At 37.1% G+C, this 26,518-nt stretch overlaps 2 protein-coding genes, 1 non-coding gene and 1 pseudogene across 6 annotated transcripts; 3 read left to right on the forward strand and 1 right to left on the reverse strand.

Moving 5' to 3' along the window:
- Window positions 1–1,049: 1,049 nt before the first annotated feature.
- LOC147935139 (uncharacterized) lies at window positions 1,050–4,491 on the reverse strand. The gene is made up of 5 exons (XM_087472873.1): window positions 3,520–4,491; window positions 2,287–3,153; window positions 1,592–2,202; window positions 1,306–1,410; window positions 1,050–1,191 (listed from the first exon to the last, which is right to left on the reverse strand). Exons 1-5 carry the CDS (start codon window positions 4,489–4,491, stop codon window positions 1,050–1,052), a joined length of 2,697 nt encoding a protein of 898 aa, XP_087328999.1.
- Window positions 4,492–14,213: 9,722 nt separating this feature from the next.
- On the forward strand, window positions 14,214–14,320 carry LOC147935140 (small nucleolar RNA R71). Its single transcript, XR_015573265.1, has one exon. It is a non-coding gene; the product is annotated as a small nucleolar RNA R71 (small nucleolar RNA).
- A 1,573-nt stretch (window positions 14,321–15,893) lies between these two features.
- Window positions 15,894–16,098, forward strand: LOC109127410 (defensin-like protein 147; annotated as a pseudogene).
- Window positions 16,099–23,567: 7,469 nt separating this feature from the next.
- Window positions 23,568–25,576, forward strand: LOC104725339 (adenylylsulfatase HINT3). 4 transcript variants are annotated; one of them, XM_087475903.1, is made up of 7 exons: window positions 23,568–23,959; window positions 24,037–24,092; window positions 24,304–24,361; window positions 24,518–24,594; window positions 25,076–25,131; window positions 25,220–25,273; window positions 25,366–25,576. In XM_087475903.1, exons 2-7 carry the CDS (start codon window positions 24,089–24,091, stop codon window positions 25,474–25,476), a joined length of 360 nt encoding a protein of 119 aa, XP_087332029.1. In that variant the 5' UTR covers window positions 23,568–23,959; window positions 24,037–24,088; the 3' UTR covers window positions 25,477–25,576. The 4 variants fall into 4 exon arrangements, with proteins under 4 accessions (XP_087332029.1, XP_087332030.1, XP_010442280.1 ...); XM_087475904.1 differs by having other exon boundaries at window positions 24,521–24,594; XM_010443978.3 differs by having other exon boundaries at window positions 24,528–24,594.
- The last annotated feature ends 942 nt before the right edge of the window (window positions 25,577–26,518 follow it).

Below are 26,518 nucleotides of genomic sequence, written 5' to 3' on the forward strand. Positions count from 1 at the left end.
CACAAATGGATCCTACATTAATTCTCCATCTCTCACACCCTCTCTCACGTCTCTCACCCTCTCTCACTCTCTCACCACTCACACTCACACTCTCTCTCCCACACACTAACACCCATTTCCCCTATTTTAAATAGTAAATGTACTCAAAAATACATTACTTTTTGAAAACGTACTAAATCTACAATACACCCTATTTTATTTGGGTTGACTTCCGGTTGTTTAATTTGTGATAAAAATAGAACAATTTTTATAAATAGCGCTAAAAATTAAAATATATATATTTTTAATTATTATTAATTGTTTTTCAAAAAATATTATTACAATTGTAATGATTTATCTTAACTTAGTAAACGTTGTAATGATTGATGTAAACCCTAAATCTTTAAAGAGAATTATAAACTTTATAAAAATCATTTATAGTGTTTTTGATACTTTTAGACTAAAAGGTTTGTAATGGTATTGTCAACAAAAAACTAATTAATGATGGTATTTTTGGACTATAATAGAAATTTTTGGTTTATTGGTATTTTAAAGTATTTCTCTTCTATTCTTAATTATTATATCTATATATATATATATGGTGTTAATATTTATTTTACTTGATATTTTGTACGTTTGTTATCATGCACACTATTATATTTAAACGTTTTGGCAGTTTTTACGAAAATAAGAATTTGTTATATAACGCAGATTGAGAATAAAATAATCGTTATATATATATATATATTTTTTTTTCAACCAAACATAAATCTAGAAAATAACTCCAAGATTGGTTCCCCAAACCGGATGATAAGAGTTTACAAAATAAGTCTCAGAAGATAAAGATCTCAAAGAACGAGCCAGACAATCTGCTCGTATGTTTGACGTCCGTGAGATCTTTGACAGCTAGAAAGATGGGAAGGATGGTCGGAGTACGTCGAAATCGTCCAAGAAGTTGGAGAAAGCGGGCCATTCATCAGGAGACTGCACCATCGCCACTAATTCTGCGCAATCCGTCTCGAAGCTCTAACAGTCAACCTCCGCCAACAGTAAGGAATCCATCTCTCAAATCAAAGCCTGAAACTCCGAATGTAGAGGGGAAGGGCTGAGACGTTGACTCCGTGCTCCCAGTAGTTGCGTGGTATCCTCACTATTACAAAACCACCAGCCCAAACCTGTAAGAGGATCTGACGCCTTCCAAGAACCATCAACCTGACAACGGGGGGAATGATCCCGAGACTCCGCAGGCAGGGGATCTAGGGCAGCCGAATAGAAAGACTTAGCCACTTCCCATAACAATATATCATTGTCCGCCTGATTAATAACCTCGCTTGGTTCTGCCTCACAGCCCTGAAAAACTTTTTTATTCCTATCTTTCCAAATTGACCAGACAATCCATGGTAGGTGAAGTCGTATACTCGGAGTGTCCGCCTGGGATGACACCCGCCAAAATATAAAATCTAGATTCGTGTATATGGAACCAGAAGGAAATTCCCCAGAAGTAAAGTCAACGGAAGATAAATCTCAGATCCGACGAGAATGAGAACACTCAAATAGTGCGTGATTGATAGTCTCCACCTCCGAATCACATCGTTTACATAGGGTGTCGCACCGAACACCCCGATGAGCAAGTCGTTCCATCACTGGAAGGGAACCAGAGGCAATCTGCCAGAAAAAATGTTGAACCTTCGAGGGAACCTCCAATTTCCAAGCCTGTGCCCTAAGGGCCGTGCAAGACGGCCCATATTCAACCTCTGTGATTAATTCACGTGCTAGCCGATAACCCGACATTACGGAATATTTTTCTGATTTAGGATAGTGCCAAATCAACTTATCTGGTTTGTAGACTTTACTGATCTCCATAGCTTGAATAATCTGAAAGTCCGCTGGATCCATAAACTCCTCAAGAATTGGCATATGCCACTCCTTAGTAATAGGATTAATCAAATGGTTAACCATTAAATTGGGATGTAACAATCGGCCTCTGCCATTAGCCGGTCTTGGCTGATTATCCGGTATCCAGGGATCCCGCCATACCGAAACATGACAGCCTGAACCTATCGCCCACCTTGCATCAAGTTTCACCAAGCCTTGAGTAGAGTAAATACTCCTCCAAGCAAACGAGGGGGAATAAGGCTTCTTAGCGTGTAAAGGGTGTTTATTCCGAAAGTATCTACCTCGCATGACCCGAGCCATTAGGGATTCCGGGTAATGAATTAACCGCTAATATTGTTTAGCCAGCATTGCATAATTAAATTGTTCTAATGTACGAAAGCCCAACCCGCCATCGCACTTGTCCTTACACACCTTATCCCAGGCTACCCAGTGCAATCCTCGTGCTTTATCGTTAGATTTCCACCAAAACCGTGAAATAGCACTCGTAAGCTTAGACGTTAACTCCTGCGGTAGTTTATAACAAGACATGACATGGGTTGGAAGAGCCAACGCGACCGACTTAATCATAACTTCTTTTCCACCTTTCGATAAATACTTTGCAGACCAGCCATTCACTCGATCGTCCAGACGATCGTTGACATAACTAAAAACCTTAGTTCTCGAACCCTGAAGATTCTCAGGAATACCCAAATACGACCCCAAACCCCCATCTTTTGAAATACCCATTACAGATTTTAGTTGAGTCATGCTTTCAGGTGAAACTTTTTTCCCAAACATAATGGAGGATTTCTCCAGATTCACCTCTTGACCCGAGGCTTCCCCGTAGTTCCTTATAATTTCCATAACCGTAGTACATTCTGCCGCATCTGCTTTATAGAAAAACAAACTATCATCAGCAAACAATAAATGTGAAACAGTGGGACAGTCCCGAGCAAACTTGATGCCCGTAATTCTACTCTCTCTTTCAGCCTTTTTAATATTGGCAATTAAAACCTCAGTACATATTATGAACAGATAAGGAGATAAAGGATCCCCCTGACGTAAACCCCTCTGAGGCTTAATTAAGCCCCGAGGCTGTCCATTAAAAAGGACTTGATAGGAGACCGAAGATACACACCACATGATCCAAGAGATCCATTTCCTATCAAATCCCATCTTGACCATAACCGCTTCTAAGAAATCCCATTCAACGCGGTCATAAGCCTTGCTCATATCCGTCTTAAATGCCAGATAATCAGATTTACACCGAGGATTTGTATTTAAACCATGAAACATCTCCTGAGCAACAAGGATATTATCTTTAATTAGCCGACCAGAAACGAACGCCGATTGGGTTTTCTAAACCAGTGAAGGGAGAAACCGCTTAAGCTGAAAGCACAAGACCTTTGAGATAATCTTATAACTTACATTACAAAGGCTAATCGGTCTAAATTTTGTCATCCGTTGAGGCCTTTCATTTTTAGGAATTAGACAAATATTTGTTTCATTTAAACGCGGATCAAAACGATCCGTACGAAAGAAATCCTTAACCAAAGCGACCAAATCTCCTTTTAGAGCGGACCAGAAGCGTTGAAAAAACAAAGCTGTCATCCCATCGGGACCCGGAGATTTCTCGGGATGCATTGCAAACAAAGCTTTGCGAACCTCTGATTCTGTGATCTCCCTCGTTAAGGTCCTGTTCATATAATCTGTAATCAATGTAGGGACTTCTTGGAGCATTTCTGAGACTCCCCTCACATTAGACTTTTTGAAAAGATCTGTAAAATATGTGGATGCAATATCCTCCATACCAGAAATCGACTCATTCCAGACATCATTTGGACCAAATAAGCCAGCAATCCTATTTCTTGCCCGTCGCTGTTTCGTGGAAGCATGGAAGAACTTTGTATTTTTATCACCAACCCGTAACCAGAAATTTCTGCTTTTCTGCTGCCAATATAACTCCTCATCCCGGTAGGCCTCCTTCAGCTTCCTTTCGATATTCCGAATTTTGTCCTGCAAAATCGAATCGTCCATCTTTGCCTCCTGCAAAGCCGCCTTCAAGGATGAAATAATGGTCAGCAAATGAGAAACATTGTTCTTCCGCCACCAAGAAGTTGAATTACGACAGTTCTTTAACTTGTCCACAAATACCGGTGTCCGGAAATTTTTTGTGCGGTTCCACCCAGCCTCCACCGCTCCAGATAATCCATCCTTACCTAACCAATGCTTATCAAAACGAGTGGCAAGGATAGGACAGTGATCAGAGCCAATCATTTCTAAGTAATCGACCTTTGAATGGGGAAAGAGACAATGCCAATCCTCATTAGCTAACGCCCGGTCTAAACGACAACAGACTCTCTGATTATTCCGTCTATTACCTCGCCAAGACAGTTGCTCACCATAGCAGGGAAATTCTAACATACCGCAATGTCGGATCATAGAATTAAATGGTACAAATGAAGATACTGATCTTAACGCCCCGCCTGTTTTCTCATGGTTCCCAGTAAGTTCATTAAAATCCCCTATCGTAAACCATGGATCAATTCGAAAGGAACCAATATCAATGAATTTATCCCAAACCTTATGTCTATATTGAGGGACTGGATCCCCATAAACAAAAGACAGAAAAATCATTTGTTGCCCAGAAAAAGCTTGAACATCAATTAACCGATCACAGTCATATAAAATAGAAAGTTTTATTTCATCCTTATAAAAAAGAGCTAAACCGCCCCGAGACCCACAAGGTTCAACCGTAAACAACTTGTCATAACCAAACTTATTCTGAAACTTTTTTAAATAAGAAATACATTTTTTTTGTTTCTGATAAAAATATAATATTTGGATGATGCTTTTTCCACAAATATCCCAAGTACTCCTCTGTCAGGTCCGCCCCAATGCCCTGACAGTTCCAACTCAAGACCTTCACGTTTGAGCTGGTGGTTTCGGGAGAGCCACCGCCCCTTTCTTAACTTGACGACCACCATCCACTGGTTTACCACTCAACGTGATATTACCCGGTTTCCCAATTACCTTCTGTTTACTCCCCATACCTGCAGATTTAGACAATGCCTTAGCTAATATGCGTTTTCCCGGAGAAGCCAAAGGCAAAGCAGTTATCCTAGACCCAATAACACTCTTCTTAACATGAGAGCTAGTAATCATTCTCTTGTGACTTTTTTGTTCTCCTAAAGTAATCGCAGACATAACACTACTAACGACACCCATAGCAAGCTCAAGCGGGACAGAAGTAGAAGAAATACCTTGCTGACTAGCCTCTGCCTCACCATGAGAATTGGTCCCCTGATCAGATATAGGAGCATCCCTCCTTTCCGACTCAGTCGCAACCAATCCCAAACAACCCCCCTCTGGATCTTCACCTTCCTCGAGCAGATCGTCTGTTTCCTCCATGAAATCCGTATCTACCAAAACCTTAGCAGTCCCACCGTGAGACGAACCACCTGTAACCACAGCTACCTGAGAATCCCTTGACTCAATAGCCAAATGAATATCATCAGTTGCCTCTTGAATACTTGTGTTTGTTGAACCCTGTTTAACCTTATACAATGGTTTAGGCCAAACCGGCCGAGTCCCCTTACGGTTGAGACTAGAAGAAGGAACCTGCCCCAAAGACTCACCACCCCTCAAATACGACCCTCTTTGTCCCCCAAAACCACTTGATTCGACCACACTATGCTGTCTCTTCTGTCCCCACACCGAACTTTGAGACCTCTCTTGATGACGGGAACCGTAAGGACCCAGATCAGCAGCAACAGTATCTTGGGACTGAAATTCCAACGCCCTTTTCACATACTTTCTTGGTTTCTCTCAACCCCCTTCACTGTGATACCCTCCTTGTTTAGCTGGTGGATGTTGTCTCAAACCACCCCTCTTATCAGATTGATTCTCCACAACTTGATCTCCAGCTCCCTTGAGTAACTCCGGACATCCCTTCATCTCGTGTGTTAAACGAAAACAATGCTCACATAATCCCATTAATTTTTCATACTCAAGAGAAACAATAATTTCATCACCGGTATCAAAAGGCACAACTAGCTTAAAGAGAAGAGGATTGAAACCGTTAACAGAAACGCAGAAACTCCCTGACTCCTCATCTATCTCACAGATTGTACCCACCTTCCTCCCTATGGCTCTTAAAGTAGCAACCTCCCAAAAGTGCATAGGGATATCAATAACCTTCACCCATAAGTTAATTGCAGAAGAATAGGTTGATGATATGAACGGCTCCTACTTCACCAAGGAGATCATCCACCCATCAGAATGGTCCTTACCATTTTGATAGTCGTCATATTCTATGTTATATAATTCTGCAAAAAAAGAATACTGACAAAGTTAATATAATTCTAACAAGGAAATTTATTATTCAACATCAAAAATATAAAATCAAATCTAAAAAAAGATATACACCGTGATTTCAAAGTTAAATGAAAAGTACTTATTGGTTTTTATGGTGTTTCCGGTCTAATATGGAAATCGTTATTGCGCCTTGAATCTTGAAAATTTAGTAAGGAATATGTGGGCTCTTGCAAACCATGGATTGACATAACAGGTCTTCAACATACACCTAAGACCAAAGAAACAAAATCCATTTGGATTTATCATTTATGTTAGTCCGGTCAGATAAAAATAAATTCGTCGATATACAGATTCATGTGTGTGTAAATGATGTTGGGGAAGAGTATGAAAGCCTCTGGTTGATAAGTAGAGTCTCATGGTTTCTAGATATAGTGTTGGATCACCAAAGTAAAGCACATGGAAAACTATCATTAGCAGTATCTTATTTTCTTTATGGTTCGGAAGAATATGGATCGATTCACGTTGTAGCTAGGATTGACTGGATGAGCTACTTCATTGATTGCTAATAAATATATACTAGATGGCTAGCAATCCAAATATCATTAACTAAGCTAACATCAATAATTACTGAAGATATTGTATTGAATGAAGTTTTATAAGGTTTAGAACATGTGGTGAAATCTGTACTAAGTGGTTGAGACATGGATACAGAGATAGATGTCATGTGGTGGTGCAAGAGTTCAAACAAAGAGAGTTGACATAACTAACACAGGGGATGAAGTATTACTTGATACATATGCTAGTAGAGCAAAGCAAAGGTAGCACTTGGTAATTGTGCTGACATAGTGATTAACACAAAGCAGAGAAGATAAAGTGTTGAATCAAGAACCCTACAATTAAATATATTAGAGGATGTATCAAACGTCTAAAGCAATTCTTGTACTAGTTCTGACGCTAAGTAGTACAAGAAACTGGATTGAAGAGTTTGAAGAAGAGAAGCTTAAGGCCGACTAGGACAAGCCAAGTGACGGCTGCTGAGCTGGATGAACATATTGAATGGAAGATTCAAGATGGGATCATGGAGAGAAAATTTTCTATTTGTTATATAATAGGAAATTCCTATTTGTTGTATAATAGAAAATTTCTATTTGTTGTATAATAGGAAAATTGCTAACCCTAGGGTTTGTGCAATTGTTAATCTTCCAATTCATGTTTGTTGTATAATAGGAAAGTTGTCAACCCTAAGGATTGGGCAATTGATATAAATACTAAGAGACCGTTTCATGCAGATCTGTGCGCTTCAAAGTATTCTCAAGATATGCACACAAGATGTGTGGTATCGCCCCATCAATAAGATAGAGATATCATATGATGGTTTACTCATCTAGAAAAGAATGATAGGCATAATAGTGCTCGGTATCATAGCAATTATAATTGAAATCTTGTTCTAGTGGATTTGTTCTGGACTAGGTCCCCCAGGGATGTAGAAAAAACGAACCCCGTTAACAAAGCTTGTGTGTCTGATTTACTATATGCATATATAATCTCCAAGTCGATGTACACATACTTGAACATATAGACTTAGCCACAAATATGCGTTTTCAATTACGATCTTTATAGAGTTTCTAAAAATTGCTAGAAAACTTTCAAAATATCTAAAAATCACAAACATGACATGTTATATCAACTTACAATTGTTATACTATAGTTGTATAAAAAATTTCATCGCTTTTGTTTAAACTAAAGGGAAAAAAGCATAAAAAACCCTCATTTTTTTTTATTTGGACGTTTAATACTTGGTCTTTTTCAGTTGGAAGAAAAATACCTGTATTAATTAAAACGAACAAATTAATATCCAAAAATATAAATGTTGCTATTTTCATACTCGCATTTTCAAAACAAAATTAAAATTCTAAATTTATCCTTATAATCTTAATTAAAATTAATAATTAGTTTTTTTAAAACTATCTGGTTTTCTTTAAACCGGATCAAACCGGTTATCACCACCATCGAGTCTGTTCGTGTCGTGTTAAGTAATTCCGATGAGCTTTTTAACGATCGGTGAAAGAACCAAATTGAATATTTGTTTTAAATTTACATGAATTTTAGATTATAACTTCTTCACCCAATAACAACTACTTCAAATTTACATACATTTAAAATTCAGACTTTGATTTTGTAGAGAATTTGAATTTGACTTTTATTTCTATAGTGGTGTTATGTGGTTACGGGAGGAACAAAACAATTTTAATTTCAGAAAAAATTTAGTAAATTTATAGAAGATCCGTTACTGAATAAAGCTCGGATCCAGCTGGGTGAATAATCCATCGAGTTTGTATTTGTATTTTATTTCTACCCTTTCGTTGGTGTTGCTTTTGAGAAGCTAAAATCAAAAAAAAAAAAAAAAAACAGAAAGAAACAGGTGAGTCGTGGAGATGGAAGCCACCGAGAAGCAGAACCATGGCCACATGTTCCCAGTCCACCATCGCACCATCTTCTCCTTGTTCCTAGAGAAGGATTTGCAAAGGAAAGTATTGGTGGAGTGGGTGAACACTGTGTCGAGGAAGCTAAGGGAAGTGTATAAAAATGAGATTGAGAACTGGCTTGTTGGATTGAGAAAGTTTATCGGAATTTTCTTCACACGACAACATCAAATTTCGGTGGTGATGATAATCGGGTTAAAATAAAACCAGATAATTTAATATAGAGAAAGTAATTATTAATTTTAATTAAGATGATAAGGGTAAATTTGAAATTTTAATTTTGTTTTGAAAACACGAGTATGAAAATAGCAACATTTATATTTTTGGATATTAATTTGTTCGTTTTAATTAATGGAGGTATTTTTCTTCCAACTGAAAAATACCAAGTATTAAACGTCCAAATAAAAAATAAACAAAGGTTTTTAAGCTTTTTTCCCTTAAACTAAACATTTTAGTAAAAAATGACTCGGTCTAAAATTTAAACACAACAACAAATGAGAAAAAATTAATGACTAAATCAAGATCCTTTTAGATCAGAATTAAAGAAGGGAGTAAGCTCAAAGTAGACATGTTTTGTGTGAAACACATCAATTTTCTTCTTATATATATATATAAGAAACATTTCTTATTAGTTATTTCTTTATAAATTTTTAAAAATCATCCATTCATTTTTATCATCGAGGATGAAAAAGATCCTTCAATTCTCTTGATGTAGTACTTTTACTTCAATCAAATTATCAATCTACAATCTGCATTAATCAACTCACTAAGAATACACAAAGATGCTTAATCTAACCTTAAATAGGAATTGGTTCTTTTGTAACAATCTTAATTAACAAAATGGATTAAAGAAAGAGAGCAAAGCAAACTCAAAGCAATACAAACTCAAAACAAACAAGGACACAACTAAGAACAAATTTTAAATCAAGATTAAACAAATGAACCTTGGGCAAGGTAATTGACTTGGGAGATAGCTAATCAATCCTAGATATCTAAGCAAAACAATCAAGAACAATCCTTAGGACAAGAACACTTATGTAAATCAATTCACTTCCATGATAAAGATTCTATGCAAATCAAGCAATCATCAAAAATTTCGAAAGGCAATCATAAGATAAGCATGCATTAAAATCAAGTCTTTATTCCACTAAACACCCTAATCATCAATTTCCATTGGCTAGGAATGCAAAGCTCTTGAATAGTTTGGTTCAAGAATTTCATCAAACACCTTCTGGGCATAGAAGTTCTAATGTCTAGAATTAACTTGATCAAGGCTTATCTAGCATTATAATCACTAAACAAGAAAGGATTTACATAAATAAAGCCTTAGATATCAAAGATCAATAATCTATCTCCCTAATCTACCAAGCCCAAAGTTCTAAGAGGATCTACTCACTCATCATCATGATCACACAAAGGAAAGAGTTTGATCTTTGTGAAATCATAATAAGAGATTATAGATTAAGAGATTTGAAGAAAAAATTGCTATTAAAAACTTAGAAGTACTCAATCATTCAACAAACCAAGAGTAGATAAGCTTAAGAACCCTAAGTGGCTGCTAAACAAGAGATAAAACTAAGATATGTCTCCCCTTAATAGGGTTAGAGTATTTATAGTAAAATAGAAGGGAACCCGGGTAAACCCAAAACAGACCAGGTCAAACCCGGGTCAAAGCTAAACCAAGTGTGAACTAAGGCAGCTGCGGATGGTCTGGGCCGATTGGTGAGGCCGTGTGGTTCCATCGGCCTTCACTCGACCGCTTGAGCTGGCCGCTGATGGCTCCTGTTCTTGGCGTGAAGGATTCGATCGGCCGGCTGTTGGCCGCGTGAGGTGGCCGCGTGCGTCTCCTGTTCTTGGCATCTTGAGCTCGATCGGCCACCGTTTGGCCGCTTGTGCTGGACCGCTTGCTTCACTCGACCACCGTTTAGCCGATCTCCAAGGCCGCGTGTGGTCCCTAACTTTGACGTCAAGAAGTGGCATCGGTTGTGCTTTGGCCGATGAGGGGTGACCGGTTGGGACACACGGCCATGGTTTGGCCGCTTAGTCGGGCCGCTCATGGTCCCTGATTCTTTGTCACTTCTTCAGCTTCACTTTTCTTAGCTTCTTTGCTCCAAAACAGATCCAAATGCTCCAAATGTGGTGAGATTACTCCAAGAACCTGAAAGACAACACACTAGATGCATATGCTCCTAAAACAACCTAGAAAAACAAGATTATGCAACAAAACTATGCAAAAACAAGGCTTAAAACTCAACAAAAACACAAGATATCAACTCCCCCAAACTTACTTCTTGCTAGTCCTCAAGCAAGAACCAAAAAAAAAGTGAGAGAGAGAGGTTTGAAAAAGGGATTCAGAACCAAAAAGTAACAACAAAGGATTCAAACCACAGTCCTTAAATGTAATTCAATGATGCTAGGATCAATCAAAGTCCTTACAAATATTTTTCTATGCTTATCATAATGCACCACTATAGTTCACTTTCTATCTATTGGTAAACACTTGCAATCCTATTAAACATCTCTTTCACATTTATTAAAGTGTTTGGTGTGATCTTGCAAATGGAAAATAAATCAAGCTTAATTGGTTTAAGGGAAAGACTTTTTATAAAGTGGTTGGCAATGATGCTTTTGGGTAGTTTACTCTCAAACAAAGAAGAATGCTAGACAGTTGTGAAACCTATCTAAAATTGAGAATAATTTGGGCATACAAAGCTTAGCTCTTGATGTTCTACCCACCTATAAGCTTTTCTACCCTTTTTACTCATCATTCTTTTCTTTATTTATGATCTTAAACTTTTGAATATCTCTAAGGCTTCACTTTAAACACAAGCTCTCTTTTTTTTTTTTACTTCTTTGAACTTTTTTTGATGAACTCCCATTCTTATTAAGCTATTCTTTAGCATTTTTTTATGAAACTTTTCTAGGAGACAACAGTTAGACTTTTCTTTCTCTTTTTCTTCTTAAGAGACTTAGAGCTTTTAACCAAATCTTAACCGTAGAGATAAATCTTTTCTTTTCTTTTGACCAAGTAATTCTTTCTTTTCTCCCCCCTTAATCTCTCTTGTTTCCAAACCTTTATCCAAATCAAAATTCTAACCACCTATTTCTTTTTTCAAAACCAGTCCTATTAGCTAGTTTTAAGGATTCCAAACCTAGCTAAAACAAGAGCCAGTTCTTTGTCATTCTCAATACTCTCAAGATTTCACAACCTATAGCATTATCAACAAAGATGCCTCACTCAACAAATTAACACAAGGCTTGAAAGAAAAGGTTGGTGTTCAAAGGTATGACAAGAGATTGGGTTAATTAAAATAGAGTGGCAAATAGAGATTGTTAACAACCCAAATGAAATTTCCATGAGCTAGCATTCATAGTCCATATGCAAGATAATTTAAAGATCAAATTAAAATCCAAATAATATAGAGATGCAGCAATGATCATGCAAGCTTTACACTAGAAGAAAATTTTTTCAAGTGACACAATGCTTTAAGCTTAGATTCTTCATTTTTTCCCAAAGATTAAACAAGCACCAATGAACTATAAATGAGGGATGTGGGTTCAATCCTAAGTCTCTACTCTTACAAGGCAACTTCATCATCATCCCCAAATGCAAATGCATACTAAATGCTTCTAGACTCAATCCTAAACACAAAAATGAATATGCAAAGCTACATGCATTTTTTGGTTTTAAAAATTTTCAATTTTTTTTTGATTTTTCTCAAAACATAGCTATTAAAAAATGCATGACACAAAAATTGAAAATCAAAACAAAACACAATGTTAGATGGTTAGTCCCTCCCTCAAACTTAATTCACACAGTCTGGGTGTGAGAAAAGCCGGGAAATAGACTAACAAGAAAAATAAAGATAAAAATAGGAAAAGACTCAATGTACAAGGACTTGGAGTGTACCTCTAGTTCATGGAGGAGTCAAGAGAGTAGGAGGAGTTACTGGTGCATGGTGTTGGAGATTCTTTTGCTCTTCTCTTCCTCCTTTGTCTCCTCTCATATGCTGAAGCTCTTGGTGGGTCATAGAAACCAAGTGCAGTGCTAGCCTCACCATGGAATGAGTCTCTCTCCAACTCATCATCAACCATATCTGCTGGTTCTTCTCTTGAATCCTCAACAACTTCAGGGTTTGGATTTGAGCTACTTGCAGTGTCTAGCTTTGCCTCCACATGCTTCAACATTTTGTTCAAACTTTTCACTCCCTTTACCAGCTTTTTTATTGTCTTTCCTTGCCATTTAACAAATCTTTGGAGAAGAAGGTGAATGATGAAGTTTTGACCAGGAGCTACCAGCGGCTAGGTGCATCGGTCAGATAGAGCCTGCATGAACCCATCGGTTAGACCCCTCGGTCAAGTGAAGGTCGAGTGAAGAGTTCGGACACTTAAACAGGGACAATGAGCGGTTTGGCCACTCGGCCAAAGGGTTGCTGATTGTGGTTCACGAGTAAAAAGGGAGACTTCGAACAGGAACAACACGCGGGGAGATCCTTCGGCCAGACCATGACCGTGTGCAACCATTGGGGAAGCCCATCGGGCAATTCGTGGCCGAGTGAAAGCTAAAGAGTGGAATGTGATATTTGGAACAGGGAGTACACGCGGGAAGGACTTTCGGCCAAGTGATGGCCGCGGGCAGCCAATCGTTCATGGCCATCAGCCAAAGGTCGATCGATGGAGCTCATCCGGGTAAGTCTACTTCTCCTTTCTCGGTTTAATTCGGTTCAATCTTAGTAAACCAGAATGATTTTTCAACTTTTCAAATCAATTTTGGCTGGTTTACTACTTCTCTCAACACTCTAAAACCCGAATTCCATCTTTCTCTTCCTCACTTTGTCGATTTTCAAGCTCCACCACCCTTAGAACACTAAAAACCTTGTATCTCTCTCATTTCTCAATCGTTTTCAAAGATTTTTGGTGTGTTGGTTTCGGTTTTGAAAGCTCTTTCCATTAATTATAATCTCATCTGCTAGTTCTGCATAACTCCTCGTCGGAAACAAGGTCAGAAACCAACCCTCTCTTCTAAAGTTTTATTCCAATAAGTGTAAGATTGGACTTCCCAGCTATTATGTCTTTATTTTAGGTTGTTTAGCTTGATATTGATGCTAGCTAGTTCCAATTTCGTTAGAATTTCTGGGCTTGCTGTTTAATTTCAAAAAATTTGATTTTTGAGCACATAGGGTTCTTGAGAATTGTTAAAATCTAAAATTTGGGAGAATTAGAGTTTTATTGTTTCTTTACCTTGTCTATTGTACTTTGAATCAATCTATAGGAGACTAGAAAGTTTGGAGAACAATTGATCATGTTTGATGGTTTATTGAGTTTTTAAATTCTTAAGAAGAAGTAATGTTGAGTTTGCTTATGAGGTTTATGTTTAAGTTGGTTCTCATTTGTTCATTGGATTACTATGACTGATTTACCTCAAAGATACTTAGCACTTGTTGGTTGTGAATTCAAATTGTGGCTCCTAGTGAGTGAAAAGTTTGAACAAAAGGTTGAAGCATTCTATACTTAGGCAAGAATCCTCTATAGAGTGTACTCAACTGTGATTCTTTGGAGAAACCATGATGTGGACATTGAGAGATGTACCCCTTGAATCTTTCCCATGCTTCACAAAAACTCTCATTTCCCTTTTGAGCAAAGCTTGATATCTCATTTCTAAGTCTTGTTGTTCTTGTAGTAGAGAAGAATTTGGATAGAAAAGCCTTCTTACATTGATCCCAGGAGGTAATGGTGTTGTGAGGCAGATTTTTTTCCCATATATGAGCCTTATCACCAAGAGAGAAGGGGAAGAGGCGTAGCTTGAAGGCATCTTCAGAGATACCATTGATCTTAACAGTCCTACAAAAACCTATCAAATTGACCCAAGTGATCAAGGGGGTCTTCCATTGCCAAACCATGAAATTTTGATCCTTGCACCATGTTGATAAGACTGGCTTTGATCTTAAAGTGATTGTTCTCAACTGGTGGAGCTCTAATACCAGTGCGGTGTCCATTGACATTAGGTGCATCATAAGCTCCAATGAGAGGGGCTTGTCTTGGTACATGGTGTGGAGCTCTATCATCATTTGGCTGGTCATTTCCATTATGACCAGGTGGAGGAGGAGGGTTGTGTTCCATAGCTTGTCTGGCTATCCGGCGATTCTCTCGCTCAAAACGGTAGATGTCGTCAACCCGCTCAATCAAGTTTGCTTGGCCTTGACTTCTCAAGTTCATACACCTTGCAAAAGAGAATTCAAAACACCAAAGCAAACCAAGTAAGTAACAATGTAAAGTAAATGAATAGGCTCAAGCAAAGTTGGAATCATAATGGTCAAATTGAATGCAAACGGGCAACAACGCCAAATTGATGTAGTACTTTTACTTCAATTAAATTATCAATCCACAATCTGCCTTAATCAACTCACTAAGAATACACAAAGATGCTTAATCTAAACTTAAACAGGAATTGGTTATTTTGTAACAATCTTAATTAACAAAATGGATTAAAGAAAGAGAGAAAAGCAAACTCAAAGCAATACAAACTCAAAACAAACAAGGACACAACTAAGAACAGATTTTAAATCAAGATTAAACAAATGAACCTTGGGCAAGGTAATTGACTTGGGAGATAGCTAATCAATCCTAGATATCTAAGCAAAACAATCAAGAACAATCCTTAGGACAAGAACACTTATGTAAATCAATTCACTTCTATGATAAAGATTCTAAGCAAATCAAGCAATCATCAATAATTTCCAAAGGCAATCACAAGATAAGCATGCATTAAAATCAAGTCTTTATTCCACTAAACACCCTAATCATCAATTTCCATTGGCTAGGAATGCAAAGCTCTTGAATAGTTTGGTTCAAGAATTTCATCAAACACCTTCTGGGCATAGAAGTCCTAATGTCTAGAATTAACTTGATCAAGGCTTATCTAGCATTATAATCACTAAACAAGAAAGGATTTACATAAATAAAGCCTTAGATATCAAAGATCAATCATATCTACCAAGCCCAAAGTTCTAATGTAAATTTCTGTTGCTTTTATATCAATCATCTATCTCCCTACTCTTTTTGTTGATCCGTATTTTTAATGTAAATTTATGTGATACTTTTAAATTACTTTTGTACAATATGTTTTTGTTTAACATTATGCGGGAAAGACTTCTCAAAACATTTTTTAGATGGAAATAATATTTTCTATTTTTATTATCAAAATTAAGATTTATATTTAAAGTATTGATAACAGGAGTGATGGGGAATGTGATGCAAAAAAGAAGGAACCGATGTATCGAATTTCCAATCAACAAAAAAAACGGGGCTATGTGTTCTTCAAGATTGTGAGCTTGTGTGTAAGAAGAGGAGTAAAGGGTTAGAGGGTATATGCTCGAAGTATAATGCCCAATGAAAAGACCCTAAACAATGCAACTGTTGTGGATTATGGCCTCCTCGTTCATAATGTGGTTACTAAATTATTTACAATGAAATTCGTATCATATATATGATGAGTTCAATAATAAAATAAAATAAAAAATAATTATAAGGTTTGTGTTTAGTAATAAAATAAGAAAATAATTATAAGGTTTGTGCTTCTTATTAATGAGAAAAATTATATTGTTCTTAAACTTCACCTAATAAATGAAGCTAGAATTGTGCTTAAGGCCTCCAACAATGTTTAATTGTTTACATTCTTAATCCATGTCTAAATATATATTTTACTTACTAGAGGCGGGTTGATCAAAAAAAAAAAAAAAAACTTACTAGAGGCGAGGGGCCATAAGTCATGAATATACGCAAACAATCTGAGATTCCAATATTTAGTTTATATTACGTGCAGATGATAACTAGCAAAAGATACCTCAGTTGAAGATCATTTTATGTAATAACTAGGCTTAAACAAAAAAACATACCCGAAAATTTAATCCAGGATTCAACCCAAAAAACCAGAGTAAGATACAAGTATAATCAAATTACCGTTTTATATTATCAAACTCGTGCGATTAGGTTTGGGTTTGGATTTGGAGATTATCTAATGCCTATAAAGGTATTTATAAAATTAGAACATATAATTAAATATTTAAAATATTAATGATATTTAATCTTGCTATAATCTAATTATCTAAAATTATGGTTATAATTATGAAAATATAACTACTTAAAATAACTGAAATATCAAAATATTTATATTTTCAAAATTTAGCCAATATATTTAAATTTAACCAATTTTTAACGTTTTGGGTATTTATTATTTCGGGTATTTATAAGATCCTGATTTATGTAATCCAAATAACTCAAACCCGATAAAACCCGAACCAAAACTGAACATAAAATTATCTTATGGATACTAAATTCATAAACATGTTAAACTCGAACTGAACATGTTACCTATATCCAACCCTTAGTAATAACTAGTTCTTTGATATTTTTTCTTAGTTTCTCATGTGTATACATTTTATTTTTGAAATTTTAAATGTATTATCCAACAAAAATTGTAATATGTGTTAAAGCGAAAATCTAGTTGTAACGTCCGTGTCCCAAAGAAAAGTGGAATAACCGATCAATTTATGTGAAATCATGAAATTACCCGGTTTGATTTAAGTTCACTCGGTTTAGAACCGGTTTTGGAAAGCCATAAGTGATGTATTTATAAATGATATGGATGCCTCTTCTCTCTCTTTGGTCGTGGCTGTTATTCATTGCTAGTGTTGAGAGGAAGAAAGAGAGAGAGGAGAGAAACATGTTGTGGTGTGAAGGAGATTAAAGCAGAAAACAAAATTCGTTAGGGTTTGGGAGGAAACAGTTTCGACATATCAACGTTGTCAAAGATAACGAAATTTGGTAGAGTTATTCCCAAGCGTTTCATCATCATTCTCCCTTTTACATAAGTGAATTTGAATTTAAACTCGATGAGTTATTGGCAGTTTCGTGAGACACGTTTTCTCAGACACGAGTTTGGGACCATCGGGGATTGTAACTGAGATCGTGGTCTCGTTTGATTTCTGATCGGCACGCGATTTTTTGGGAAGCTTCGTGACGTTTAGGGATAGCTTTTCACAGGAGGGATTTGATAGTTAATGATTGGTTTTTATTTTAGAGTTTCTTCTTTGAGATTGTTCTTTTCAGTTGTTTCTGTCCAGTTTTATTATAAAGTCGTTTTTGGTTGTGTGGCTTGTTGTAGGGCGTTTCTGGGCTGTTGCAGACGTTAGGAGAGTTTCAACTGGTTGTATTTGTTGTTATAATCAGTTTGATAAGGTGAGTGCATGACCATGAGCTTATCTGAGTGATTGGGTTGTATGACTTATTTTGTGTGATGAATGTGTTATTGGATGTTCTGTTCAATGCCTGGTTAGTTATGTTTTGTTTGTGGTTGTACTTTTGATTTACTTGCGTGATTAGCTCGTAGATGGGAGGATCGCCTCACTGGGTATTTCTAGTAATACTCATGCATCTCATTGTGTTTGTGGTGCAGGTAATGCATGTGTAGCGCGGAATCATGGCGATGAGGAGGAGTATGATCTAGGGTCTCGGTTATATTATTGGTTATGTTATTTTGTTGTTGGAACCTATGTTAGGATGCTAGTTCGGTTTATATGTTTCCGCGATGTTTGATTTATATTAATTTGTTGTTAATTAATTGTTTGGATTGTAATTAAATATTATGGAGTATTTAATTATATTATTAATATTAAAAAAAGACGGATCTATTAGTTTCGTTTCACTAATCAATAACTTTGAAAAATGACAGAAAGTGAAATTGGGAGAAATGGGTCGATTGGTTGGATTGATGAATCCTCTACGACGGTTGTTGACAAAACTCAAACTAATAGTCCCTCTAATGTGTGAGTAGTCTTCCTAATTTGTGCGAATGAGCATATTTCAGGAAAGCTATGTGGTTTATAATGATTTTTTATATATATTTTAGTCAAACAATAATTTTTTTCTATTTTGTGGGTAAGTAGGAGCATAGAATCGCCTCATAATATATATGAAATAAATTGAGGTTGAAAACAAAAGAACTATATTGCTTCTTCCAATCACATTGTTTATTGGTAACCTTTAAAACGGTTCGTTTGCAAAGGAGGAGATTGAGTTACCAATTAGAGCTATTACATATGTCGCATGGACAGTTGGACACCACCGTTAAAAAATTTCACAAACTAACGATGAGACATTTAGAAAAATCAAACAAAAAAATCTTCATTCTTTTTATTCACCACTAATTGTTTACCACCCAAAAATGATAATCTATAAATATAATCAACTTTTATAAATTTTGAATAAATAATAAAAATTGCCATAGAGATAATACCATATCTTTGTGTTATTAGTTTTAGTTAGAAAATATCATATTGTTAGTATGTACAGTTGTTAGTTTTAGTTAGAAAATATCATATATACTGGTGTACGTTGTTTCATATTCTTCAAGGAATCATACTGATCTTCCTCTACATCTTATGAGAGATTTCCTTCTAAAAGGACCTCTCTTAATTTTCTCGTTTCTTCTCTTTTCTATTTTTCCTTCTTTTCTTTCACTAATAATGACCTCTTCGTCTGTTGAATCTACCCTTGCCAATGTTCTTTCATCTGACTCCTCCCAGATCCCTGCTGTTTCCGTTAACATGATTAACGTGACAAATCTATCCTCCCTCAATTACATCACATGGAGTGCTTAGGTCAGATCCCTTATCCGTGGATATGATCTCCTCAAATACATCGACACCACTGCTGAAATTCCGCGTAAGACAATCACCAAGTTCGGCAACGAGGAAGTAAATCCGGATCATGTCTCGTCGCTGCGTCAAGACAGCTTGCTGTTCAGTGCCCTCATGGGTTCTATTGAACTTGTAAATCAGCCTCTCATCGCTATGTCTGAAAGCTCAATCCAGGCCTGGAACACCTTGTCGGATACTTATGCTAAACCATCCAGGAGACACATCTGAGAGCTTCGACACAACTGAAGCAATGTGTCAAAGGCACCACCACTGTTGATGCGTACATGCAGCAGATCAAAGTCAAAGCTGATGCACATACCTTGATTAAGAGTCCCATGCCTCATGAAGATCTGATTGGTCTCATACTTGCAGGTCTTGGTGATGACTACAAACCACTCATTGAAGGATTTCATAGCCGTGATCCACCACTGAACTTCATGAGAAGCTTATCAATCGAGAACTAGCCATTGTAGCGACTGATCCACCACCTTCATCTTTCCAATAATGGCAAATCAAGTTCAGCACCGCTCCAACAACAATCGCCACAACAACAACATGACCAATTTTAGCCACAACTCCCATCAATAAAGATCGGATCAACGTGCCTCTCGACCATACCTTGGCAAATGTCAGGCTTGTAGAATGTAGAGTCACAGCGTAAAACGATGTCCTCACTATCGTATCATCACTCATCAGCAATCTTCTCTGCAACAACAACATTAGTACTTTGTTTCTCCACGAGCATACAATGTCATGATGCAACAACCTGGAACTCCAGCGTGGTTGTTGGATTCTGGATCCACATATCATCTCACGTCAGACCTTTCTAACCTTGCCCTTCACTCCCCTTACACAGGAGGAGAGGATGTCTAAGTTGCAAATGGAGCAGATCTCAAAATTGCCAACATGGGTTCCGCTCTACTTCCTTCCCCTACACATTCCTTGAAGTTGCATAATGTTCTACATGTTCCTCAATTTTCTTAAAATCTCGTCTCCGTTAAACAATTGTGTACTGATAATCGAGTTTCTGTGGCTACGCTGAGACACTTCCAATTGTATTACTTTTTCAGCTTCCAATTAAAAGTCCATTATCTATCTGGCATTCGAGATTTTAGGACATCCAACTATTTCAGTTTTAAAATATGCAAATTCACCTTTGCTACTTTTGGATTCTAAAAACTCTTCTTCTTTTCATTGTATGGATTGTTCTATCAATAAAAGCCACAAAATGCCTTATGCTCATTCTTCTTCTCTCTCGTCAACAAAACCGCTTGAACTAGTAATTGTTTATGTTTGGACTTCACCCACATGGTCCATTGATGGATACAAATATTAAGTTATTTTTGTTGATCACTTCACGCACTATGTTTCGTTCTATCCCCTTTGCAGCAAATCAGAGGTTTGTGAAACGTTTATTAGGTGCAAGGCGCTTGTGGAAAACAGATTTCAACACAAACTAATCACTTTTTATTCTGATAATGGTGGAGAGTTTGTGGCGTTGGCAAGTTTTCTAGCGTCCAACGGAGTCTCTCATCTCACTACTCCACCTAATACACCAGAACATAATGGATTTTTTTAGCGTAGACATCGTCACATCATGGAACAGGTCTTACATTACTCACACATGTTTCAATGTTGACTAGCTACTGAACATATAATTTAGCTGTAGATGTGTATTCAATTAATAAACAACCAACTCCAACGATGGCATATCATATGCTTACCAAAGGTTATTTGGTGTCGCTCCTAGTTATTCGGAACTCAGAATATTTAGATGCCTTTATTTTCCTTGGTTTAGAGCCTTACATGCAAAATAAGCTTGATTCTTGTTCTAAACCCTGCATTTTTTCTTGGTTATTCTCTTAGTCAAAGTGCATTCTTCTGTTTAGAAACATCCTCTTCACGAATCTATGTTTCTTGTCATGTTCACTTTGTCAAAACAGAATTCCCTTTCCGAAAGCTTTCTTTGGCTCCTCTAAAAATTAATTCTCCCTCTCTATTTTGGTGCCTGCCAGTCACCATTGTCTCGGTGTTGTCACTTGCCTCTCCATCGGTTCCTACGCCTCCAGGTTTGAATTCTTCACCCTCTCCTATTCTGGTTTCTGCTTCACCTGCTATGCCTGTCGATTCTGCAAATGTGCAGGAGAAGTCATAGCATAACTCGCCTTTTGTGTCTTTATCTCCAGAAATAGTGAAAACTCTTAAGCCATTAGCACCTGCTCCTGCTCCTGCTCCTGTCACCAATGTTCATTGATGCAGACCATGTCAAAGAACAACATTATCAAGCGGGTGAACAAGTTCTCTCTCGCAGCTCATAATAGATCAAAATCAGATGATGAACCTGCCACGGTTGCACAGGCTATGAAAGACACACTTATATGTCTACATAATTTAAATCACAGATACAACTTCACACATGGGATCTTGTTCCACCATTTCCGGAATATAACTTAATTGGAAACAAGTGGGTCTTTAGGAAAAAACGACGTCCATATAGCTCTGTTGAGAGATTAAAATTGTGTCTTGTTGCAAAAGGGTTTCACCAACGACCTGGAACTCACTTCAAAGAAACATTCAGTATGGTGGTTAAACAAGCTATTGTTCTTGCTGTTCTCGGTGTTATTGTTTCTTGTGACTGGCATTTAAGACAATTAGATATCAACAATTCCTTTTTGCAGGGTCATCTAACAAAAGAGGTGTACATGGCTCAACAGGCCGGTTTTATGGATAGAGATAAGCCTAATCATATCTGAAAACTGCGCAAAGCTATCTATGGGCTGAAACAATCTCCAAGAGCTTGGTATTTGGAGCTTTGGACGTTTCTCCTCCAATCTGGTTTTGTGAACTTGTTAGCAGATGCTTCTTTGTTTGTGTTACACTCGGGTTCTCTCTTCTATAAACTCTTTTTTATGTGGATGATATCATCATAATAGGCAATGATGCTTCACAAGTACAACACTTCATTGAGCTTCTGAGTAATCGTTTCTCTCTAAAAGATCTTGATAAGCTAAGTTATTTTTTGGGTGGCGAGGCTCACCGATCATAGGCTGGTCTGTTGTTAAATCAAAGGAAGTCCTTTGTTGACTTGCTCTCTCAAACTAACATACTTGCTGCCAAACCGGTTGTGTCACCTATGGTACCTACTGATCGCTTGGAGTTCACGTCGGGAACACCACTTCCTGATGGCTCAAAGTATCGTCAGATTGTTGGGAGCACTTCACCAGGTCAAACACTGCGTTTTCTGTCAACAAGTTATCTCAGTTTATGCATCGTCCTATTAATATTCATTGATTGGCAATCAAGAGAGTTCTTCGCTATCTTGCTGGGACTAAAGACCGTGGTATCTTTCTTCGTCGCAACAATACCATTGCTCTTCATGCCTTCTCAGATGCTGATTGGAGAAACAACAAGGATGATTACACTTCGACATGGGCATATATCATTTATCTTGGTAGTAATCATGTTGCTTGGTCTTCTAAGAAGCAAAAATCTGTTTCTCGCTCTTCTAGAGAGGCAGGAATATTGGGCTGTTGCTGACGCAACTTCAGAGCTCTGTTGGGTTGTGTCTTTTCTACGGGAGTTGGGCATCAAGTTTGTAACCCAGCCTATCATATATTGTGACAATGTAGGAGCATCGTATCTTGTTGCTAATCCTATGTTTCATTCGGGAATGAAACATGTGGCTTTAGATTATCATTTTGTTCGTGAATTGGTCCAATATGGTTTTTTCGAGTCTCTCATGTGTCTACCAGGGATCAGTTGGCAGATGCATTGACAAAGCCGGTCTCTCGTTCTTTTATATTGGTTAACTTGTCCAATTGGTCTCTCTTCTAGTCGTCCATCTTGAGGGGACGAATAGAAATAATACCGTATTTCTGTGATCTTAGTTATAGTTAGAGAATATGATCTTGTTATTATGTACAGCTGTTAAAGATCTTATCATGAATTTTTTTATCTAGCCTATATATCCCGTTGTACGTTGTATAATATTCTTCGAGGAATCATATTGATTTTCCTCTACAATTGCAACTTTGAATAGCAAATATGTCATTCTTTTAATTAGTCATCTCTTGTACAATTTCTCCCAAAAAAAATATTAGTCATAATTTCCCTTAAATCTAAATTCTACAGGATCTAATGATCATATTTGGAGATTTTTATGAATTCTTAATGAAAGAAAAAATATAAAACAGTGAACTGTGTGACACAGCGTCTCATCACATGGATGGTTGTGGATAAAACAAAACATGATCCACTCTTCTCCTCTCAATCTTCATCCTCATTAATTAACTTAAATAAAAATAAAATGTAATAATTTCGATCTTTTTAGGTCATTTGAAAAAAAAAAAAAAAGTCATTATTATTTTCTCGTTTCCGGAATCAAATTATTATTATTTGGTTCAACTCCAGATAATGGAAGCTAGAAGGCTTGCGATCCTCTGTTCACACCTCAACCCACCTGGTCCGAACCCGTCCCGAGACCCGACTCTCAGGGTCTCCGTTTGCAACTCTGTTTCGTCCGGCGACGACGGGAAACTGGAATCATCCAATCTCCAAAACGACTGTGTTTTCTGTAAGATTATCCGTGGCGAGTCTCCATGTCTCAAGGTTTTAAAAACTCTCTCTGTTTCTTCAAATTTCTTTACACAGAGAACTAAAAAACTAACTGAACTCTTTGGATGCAGTTGTACGAGGATGATATGTGTTTGTGTATACTGGATACTAATCCACTAAGCAATGGGTAATATAGTCAACAAATCTTTGATTCTTTTTTTTTTTTTTTTAAAGAACAATCAAAATTGGTTTTGCCATATGCTCTGTTATATACTTGTGTGTTCTTGATTACTTGGTGCAATTTGGTTAGAATCTTGATTAATGGATTGCATTTTGTTACATGTGTTTGTTATTCTTGAATCTGATAGCTATGAACTTTTGTTCTTTGGGTGTTTCAGGCACTCCCTTATTATTCCCAAATTACATTATCCAACTTTGGAGGAAACTCCTCCCTCAGTAAGTTCCTCTTCCTACCACCTTGTATGTTTTATTTACTTATGGATTTTGGGAAATTACTTTTGTTCCATTTGTATGTCTTCTTGCTTGAAAGTTTTTTTTAGTATAGAAAATTTGTATATGCGTATAAGATTTTGATTATAGGTCTCCTCCAAGGAGAATGCAGGTCGTTTCTGCCATGTGTTCCAAAGTGCCTCTTATTAGTAACGCCATCGTGAAAGCTACTGACAGTGGTATGCTCTATAAGTTTTTTATTTCTCTATCCATCTCTGATATAATCAAATTATAAGAACTGTCTTTACATATATATTAGTAATGAAATTGTAAGAACCTTAACATTTTGATAATGTAACTTTCCCTTAGGAACCCGTTCTCTCGATGATCTCAAACCCTTTTCTTTGCGCATCTCCGCATAACCTATGTCTACCATAGTTATTCTTATACAAAAGAGTACAAGGCTTTTTATTCAAGACCTTATCTATCTCATCATTAGTTGACGCAACCACTGAATACCTTACCTGGCTTGTGAACTAAGTTTCTTGTTCTTGTTATGTAAACATAGCTATCTTGTTATGCAAAATAAAATATAGACTTTGAACGGGTTTTGCCACTTGTTGTCATATTCTAAAGTAATCTTGCCATTCTTTCTGGAATCCTTTAACCATTTTTAGGTAGATGATTCTGATTCTGATCCTGATCAAACTATTTTATCAGATTCATTTAACTTATTGGTTAACAACGGCGCAGCAGCTGGACAAGTCATATTTCACGTAAGCACATACTGACTTCCTCAACTTTCTATTTCTCTTATTTCCTGAGGAGGGAACTTTCTACTAACAGTTCCTTATATTTTTGCAGACACACATTCACATAATCCCGCGTAAGGAACATGACTGCTTATGGGCTTCCGAGGTACAAAACAAGATCGAAACACTACATTTTTGAAAGGTGCATGAAAGTTGCCTGACTTGATGGTTTTCTTTTGTTTTGTGTGTGATGAACAGAGCGTACGGAGACACACGCTGAAACTTGACAAGGAAGCATCTCAACTGGTATCGCGTGTTCGACAGCAATTGTGTAGCCTTCCTCAAGAACAATTGGTTCAGCCCTCATAAAAGTCTCTTATCAAGAGATCACCATTGTTGTAACTTTAGATACAGAATCCAAACACGAAGTATATTCTGTATAGTTCATATTCAGTCTCGTTTTTGTTTATCCATGTTCTTGAATTTGTCGGTTAGTTTCTCAAGATATTTACTTATTTTAGTTATAGAAACAGAAGAGGTGGTTTAGTCTCATTCAAATCAGAGAGCTTGCTAGGCTCATCTAATTAGTAAAACTCCTGTATATAAAGTATCCAATTTGAGATTTAGGATTTTAATGGATCCAGAGGCATGTTAGGTTAATCTGATTAAGTCGTAAAACGATGACTTTAACCTTCTATGTTCCTTCTCCATCCCTCTATGGTCACAGCCACAGACGACAGTTTCTTAACTACGTTCGCCGTTATTCGAATCTATCTCTCAATACTTTCTAATCTACTCACAATTAAGTTTCCTAATCTTCTCCACTTTGAGATATATACTTACGATTGCCACCACTTCACCAAGTTGCACGGAAATGCTTACGTTTTGAACCAGCACCACCTGAGAGATTGACATGTTATATGTGAAATCTTGTGGAATTCCTCATCGGTTTACATTATACGTACAAGGCTTATGTAGCCAAAATAGTTACACAAATAGAGGAGAGGATCGAGGTGAGGTTCACACAATCTGGAACAATATTAACAACTTAAACAATTTCCTAGATACGTGTAACAAAATATATATATATGTCTTTCACCCTCCCGCAGTCACATCGTCGGAAGAACGGTGAGGCTGGTGCGAAACTCATTGTGAAGTGAACTCGGTAGGCCTTTTGTGAAAATATCTGCATATTGGAGTGAAGTAGGTACGTGCAGAACCTTGACCTCGCCGATAGCTACCTTGTCTCGGACGAAATGTATGTCGAGCTCTACATGCTTTGTTCGTTGGTGCCGTACTGTTTAGGTGAGAGGTAGACGGACCCGATATTATCACAGTAAACTACAAAGGCATGTTGAATTGGTCGGTGGAGCTCTAGCATAAGATTCCGTATCCAAGTGAGCTCGGCAAC

This window comes from Camelina sativa, chromosome 11 (assembly GCF_030686135.1).
Source record: "Camelina sativa cultivar CO46 ecotype springtype chromosome 11, ASM3068613v1".
In the NCBI taxonomy this organism is placed as follows: domain Eukaryota; kingdom Viridiplantae; phylum Streptophyta; class Magnoliopsida; order Brassicales; family Brassicaceae; genus Camelina; species Camelina sativa.